At 41.1% G+C, this 6129-nt stretch overlaps 1 protein-coding gene across 10 annotated transcripts in view; it reads right to left on the bottom strand.

The window, feature by feature from the left end:
- Positions 1 to 1840: 1840 nt before the first annotated feature.
- Positions 1841 to 6129, bottom strand: part of LOC115443258 (potassium/sodium hyperpolarization-activated cyclic nucleotide-gated channel 2) — a 241383-nt gene continuing 237094 nt past the window's right edge. For all 10 annotated transcript variants that reach the window (XM_037439114.1, XM_030168587.2, XM_030168588.2 and 7 more), the window contains 3 exons: positions 5662 to 5880; positions 4724 to 4988; positions 1841 to 4633 (listed from right to left, as the gene is read on the bottom strand). In XM_037439114.1, the coding sequence (XP_037295011.1) occupies positions 3999 to 4633; positions 4724 to 4988; positions 5662 to 5880 (1119 nt within the window). In that variant the 3' untranslated portion in view covers positions 1841 to 3998. The remainder of the gene's footprint in view (positions 4634 to 4723; positions 4989 to 5661; positions 5881 to 6129) is intronic.

The raw sequence follows: 6129 nt of genomic DNA, 5'->3' as shown, positions 1-6129 counted from the left end.
GAATGTAGAATGAATGATTTGCTGAAGAAACGTCAGACGAGTATACCATTCGTTCTCTATGGTTCTTGCCACTAGGGTTGCGATGAAATATCTGAACGTATAAAATTGTATCGATTTAACAAAAAGTGTTACCGGACATTTTTTTTTATTCAGAAGGGGACTAGATATTTGATCATCTAAATACATTTTATTTTTTAGTCCGTAACCATCACTTTTGAATAATAGTGACACTGCCATGGTTGAAATACTGGTTAACTTCAGTCTGTGATCTATTTACTCAAGTAGCGCCATTTGTAGATTGTTTTTTTTCGTTTCGCGGAGAAAGTGCTTATGACTACGGCCCAGCCTTCTGGACTGGGCGGTTATGTTGGGGTTACCGTGCCTTACGGCCTGGCGTAGCCGGGCCGAGTCCCTAACCTGTATACAACGCACGGCATACCAACTAATACTCCGCGGTGGCCCTCTTCGGCGCATTAGGGACGGCTACGGGCTTCCTCTGACGAAAGTGTCACAGCAGCCCCTGCGCGGTGCCTCCTGGTACAGCCCGTCTCTTATGGGGATGTGGGGCTCAAAAGCCCCTGCGTAACCGAAGAAAACTCTCAGCGTCAACGGCAGCATGAGGCTTACCTCCCACGCTACCGTCCATCCCGGAGTTGACGGTTGATCATTATTTGGATCCATTGTAATTTTTTATAAATTATTTAATATATCAGTCTGTAGATGGCGTTATTGTCAAAAGCTTTAAGTCCTTTTTCGAGTTTGAAAAATAAATAGCATAGTATATTAGTTATTCTATGACGGATAGACTTACTTCCTGCACTGTGTGTCGCGGCCCGTGACAATTATCCCACCATGCCTGAGTGTGGATTGGGTTTCGAGTCGGGGAAGAAATAAATTATAATTTTAGGGATAATCTGTAATTCTGGAGTGTGGTACTGAATTAACTGTCTTGTTTTACACTTGCTTACTTCCTCTGAGATGAAGGAATTAGCATATATTTTATCCCTATATTAATTTTATAAAACTGGATTAACGTATACTTAATTAAATAATATTCATATGGAACTAATTTATTATATTATTTTTTTATTTATTACCACGCGGTCAATCCTTTTGACTATGTATTACTTAGCAGATGAGATAACAGAGTTGGTAGAATCTCGTATATTCTATAGCGCTACCCCCAATGGAGTAAGCGCTTTATTATAATGTTGTGACGTTAATTTTAGATTGACGTTCGGATTGTAATTCTATCTCACTTTTTACTCTTTTACTAGTGCTAGTTTATTATTACCTAACTTCTTACTAATATTACGAGTTAAAAGATTTGGATATTAGTTAGAAATAAACGTAGAAACAACTGAACGGATTTGAATAAAATTTGCTAAATATAGGCTGCTTTTTATGCCAGTAACTGCATTCCATTGGAAATAAGTAATGTATTTTATTTTATTAATTTTCAATTGTTGTCCATGACAGCGTTAAGGGAATTTTTGTAGCGAGGCTTTAGAACGTGGGCAAAGCCGCGTGCAAAATCTCAAGTTTAAAATAAGAATAATAATCTTTCTGAGCTTCTATTGGTAAACTAAATAATTTATTTATAGGATCTAATGTATATGATAAAATCTCTTTTTAGGTACTTATTTATGCTTATAGGGATAGATTAGGTATTTTCATACAATTGGTACGTATAGCACCATAATGGTTGGAAACAATGTTGGTCTTTTCTAATTTAATAAAGTAGTATGTTATAATAATATCAGTTCCAAAACAAAAACTCTAGAATGGTCTATCTTTAAGTAGTTACTGTAAAGTCATTAGGGTTAAGTGAAACAACAAGGCAGTTTTCTTCATTGTTTTAATGCATTTTCTCTAATTTTCTTGATAGCGATGAGCACTTTTGGTGAAAATAGATACCAGAAATAAGTAAAACATTTAACAAATAACATTCCAAATCAAAAAACTTGATTTCGCAATAGGTCATCTCACTTACATCCAGTAGTTCAACTTCACAATAAAAATAGATCTCTTCTATAAAATTTATATTATAATTTACAAAAGCGGTAATGTTAGGTAGTTAAAACAACAATAAATAAATGCTTCTGGGAATGAAACGCAATTATATACTTTTATATTCTTTGTAGATAAATTGACAGACAGTCACTCTGCTAAGACCAATTTATTGTATAAATACTTACGAGTACAAAGTATCTATTGGTGTTAGTCGCCAAACTGAGAACTAGGCTGCGTTCATCTACAAGTAAGCTACTGCGTATTGGTTCGTCATTCATTAACTATATTTTGGCTAAAAAGTCAACATTTGCAAAACCATCTTTACAAATTGTCATGACACTATAAGAATTAGTCAACGATGACTCGTGCCGCGGTGGTGCCACCGGCGCGGCCGTCGGCTCGGCGACCAAACTATTCTCCTCCGAGCTAGACTACGATATGTACTTCATTGTACAATAACTTCACCTAAACACTACTATAGTTATTTGAAAATTGACGAGCGTCTCCTATAAGCTTTACGCAAGTAACTAAAGTGTCTATTGTGGAAGTAAAACGATAGATTAGTCTGAGAACCAGAGTAGAAGCATGTAGCCATGCAGTCCGCTAGAGAGAGCAGGTACAGCTACACGTGAGTGGTACTGTGGTACGGTGGTGGCGTCGCCGAGCCGCCGGCCGGCGCCGGCGCACTGCACAACTGCACACTGCAGCCCGCAGCTGCTCTATCACATAATGTAATTCGTCCGAATTTGTTAACGCTCTGGCCTACTTATTCCTACAAAATCACTATCGCCAATAAATTATCTTCACCTACAATTAAAACAAAGTTATGAAATGTAGTGCATTGAGAACCGATACGTTCGTCTCGCATCACGACAACATGGAATAATTGACTGGACCGGTCGAACGAACGCTCCCAAACACTCCGACGAAACGAACCGCGCTAAAGGCGAAACTTCGATAATAGGTACAATATTTACATACAGAAATTATTTTCGAAAGATTCGAAGCGCTACTGATCCACCACTACATAGGAAACCGAGATGATTTTCGCGCTAATTATGCCAATTTATCTGTAGATATGACTACTTATAACTAAAATGAAGAATGTAACGTGCCGTCGGGATGACGCGTGAGGCTCGCTCAGTAATTGTGCGTCGTTTGTGCACATGTTACATGGTACGTGGTACGTGGTAGTGGTTACTGGTTGGTGGTACAAGAGCGTGAAAAGCGGCGCGGCGCTACCCGCTACACGGTTTATAATCTATCGTCTTGAAGACAGGTTGCACAGCAGTCATACTGAATACATTACGTGCGGCGAGCGCGCACTCGCTGGGCACTTGGGAATCAATTCCATATCGACGCGACTCTGCGCCACGCAGCTACTCCTCGCTCTCTACGTGTCCTCGCGACAAGTGTTCATATCATTTATATTTATATCATTTATAAATAACCTTGAATATAACGTAGTCTCCGAATCGTGATTATCAGGAACGTTTATACACTTCAAACTCTTATACCTCTGGGATAAAATATTCCGCATCAACAATAAAGGTCTATTTTGTACGCCAACAAAGCATAAAATAGTGATATCTTTACATTTCAGTCTAGTCTATATAATTAATTTCTTCTTTTATTTAATGGCAAGGTATCTCTATAAAGATTCAATAGTTATCATTCTTCAATATATTTTAACAGGTATAACTATACAATCGGAATACGTCACGTATTCATCGATTCTTCACAGCGTCAATGATATAAAATTTAACCTAAATTATAACACAGGAGAATTAAGTATAAGATCACAAAATGAGATTCAACGGGCGGCGCGGGTGGCGTGCGCCCGGCGAAGTCGCAGCTATAATACTCGTTCTACGCTACAACTAGCGAGGCGGGCCGGGCGGGCGCGGCTCGCTCGCACTAAGCCTAGTATTGCTATCGATCGGGCTCCGGCTGGCCGCTGGGCCGCACTAGCACACGGTGCGGCGTCAGGGCGCGATGCCCGCGTCCGACTTGTGGAAGGCGGCGCTAGCGGCCGAGAGCGCCGGCTGCTGCGCCTGCGCCGAGCTGAAGTCGTGCTCCGACTTGGGTCGTGGTAGCGCGGCTGCCGCCACGCCGAGCCCGGGGAGCGCGACGCCCGCCATGCGACACGAGGCCGCCTGCAGCGGCTGCAGCGCTAGGCCCAGCGAGCGCTCCGACAGTCTCGCCACGCTGTCGTCCGAGAGGCTCACGTGCTCCGCCTCGGCGGCGAGCGCGTTCACCACCGCGTTGATGGTGTTGCCTTCGGAGGTGGTGTCGTCCTCGCGGTGCGCCACCAGGTTTGGATTCTTTCCTATCTTGTTCAGTCGTTCTGCTGCGACGCTCTCCATCGTTCGCCGCATCAGTGGGTATTGGTCGAGCACTGCATTAAAGTGGTCGACTGACAGTGAAAACAGATTGCAATAGGTTTCGGCACGGACGGATGCCACCCGGCGTGCGTTCGTCAGCAAACAGATTTCGCCAAAGTAGGAACCGTCTGATAAACTTGTCGCTACTTCACCATTAGCCATTACAATGTCAACTATGCCTTCTTGGATGAAGTACATTTTACTTCCGATGGTACCTTCTTTTATGATGATATCGCCTGAAATGAAGAAAAATCGTGTCAATTCGAATCTAACGATTATAGAAACGTAACCATGTACTGGTAAATTTAATTTTTAATCGACCGTACCAGGTTGAAAAACTTCGTAACGTAACTTGGTGACGACGTCCGAAACAAAGTTAGAATCAGCGTTGGCGAAGAATGGCACAGAAGCGACAAGCGAACGGCAGTTGTAGTTGATGACGTCTTCACGCAGCTTCTCACTTAGTTCACCAAGGATTACTTCTTCATCGAAGAATTTGCCTTGATACCGATGCTCGAAGTATTCCGTGATGCGTTGTCTCATTTCGCGCGGAAGTTTGCGGTATGCCATGTACTCCTCTACTTGTTTCACCTGTAAGATTACGAGGATATTTGTAAGTAGAAGGCCGGTTATAGAATGTAACGTTCAAACACACTTGCACAATCATGCACTGCTCCCACAGATTGTCGTTACAAGTCCACCTCTAACAAAATGGCTATCTACATTGCGCACAGTGTACAGTGGATATTGGTCTTGTGATTAAATCCTTACTGAGCCGTGGAGATGGTTAGTGCTACCCTTGTGAAGTAAATTGTTATGAACACCGTTAATAGTTTTCGAATTTTACATAATATATGAATTTTGTTATTATGTGAATGCATGAAGTATGGTGCAGATGATATTTTTTATATTTCAACAACCAATAAAACATTAAACAAACATTCCGCTCAGTACTCACGTCTAATCTCTGAAACAGGCAATGAATGCTTTAGTGAACGATTTTTTAAATCATGCGCAGGTTATGGTGTAATAAAGTGGATGTGAATTTATAAATTTCTGGACTTGGCAATGTAATATTTCGTTGAAAATTTAAGCAAATTTATCATTGTCCAAATGCCAGTTATTTTTGCCGAGGTGTTCATAACGATTTACTAGCGATATTATGGGGATTAGTCTTCATTCTTAAGGATCTTTGTGGGATCGTATGATAATCAAATAGTGTAAATACTAAACTTATTAATGTGTATAGTATTTTTTTTATTACCTTTTCGCGATACTGTCTGCGTGATGAGTCAAGACTCTGGATAAGATTGGTGGCGTGACCAAGGAAGAGAGCGTAGCACGTCGCCCCGGAGATCATGGAGAGCATTGTGAGCCACATGTCGGTGAGTGATTGCGGGGGAAACCGACCGTAACCGATGCACAGCATGTGCGACATCGCTTTGAACAGCGCCCACGAGTACTGCTCCAGCCAGAATGCTTCCTGAAACATGAGTTAAAGAGTCTATTCATAAAATGGGTCAATGAAATGAGATGAGCATTTATGTATAGTGCGTATAGGATCCTACAAAAATATTGGGGACCTCGGTCAAACTCAAAGGGGTTGATGGAATAAACCCGTATATTATATATATATTATAGGTACATATTTTATATTTATGTACCTTCTAATTTAATTACTTAAACATTTTCAAAGCTTTTATTATATTTATTTACCATGATTCCCACACTA

Source organism: Manduca sexta, chromosome 16, assembly GCF_014839805.1.
Source record: "Manduca sexta isolate Smith_Timp_Sample1 chromosome 16, JHU_Msex_v1.0, whole genome shotgun sequence".
In the NCBI taxonomy this organism is placed as follows: domain Eukaryota; kingdom Metazoa; phylum Arthropoda; class Insecta; order Lepidoptera; family Sphingidae; genus Manduca; species Manduca sexta.
This window is presented reverse-complemented; position numbering and strand designations above follow the sequence as displayed.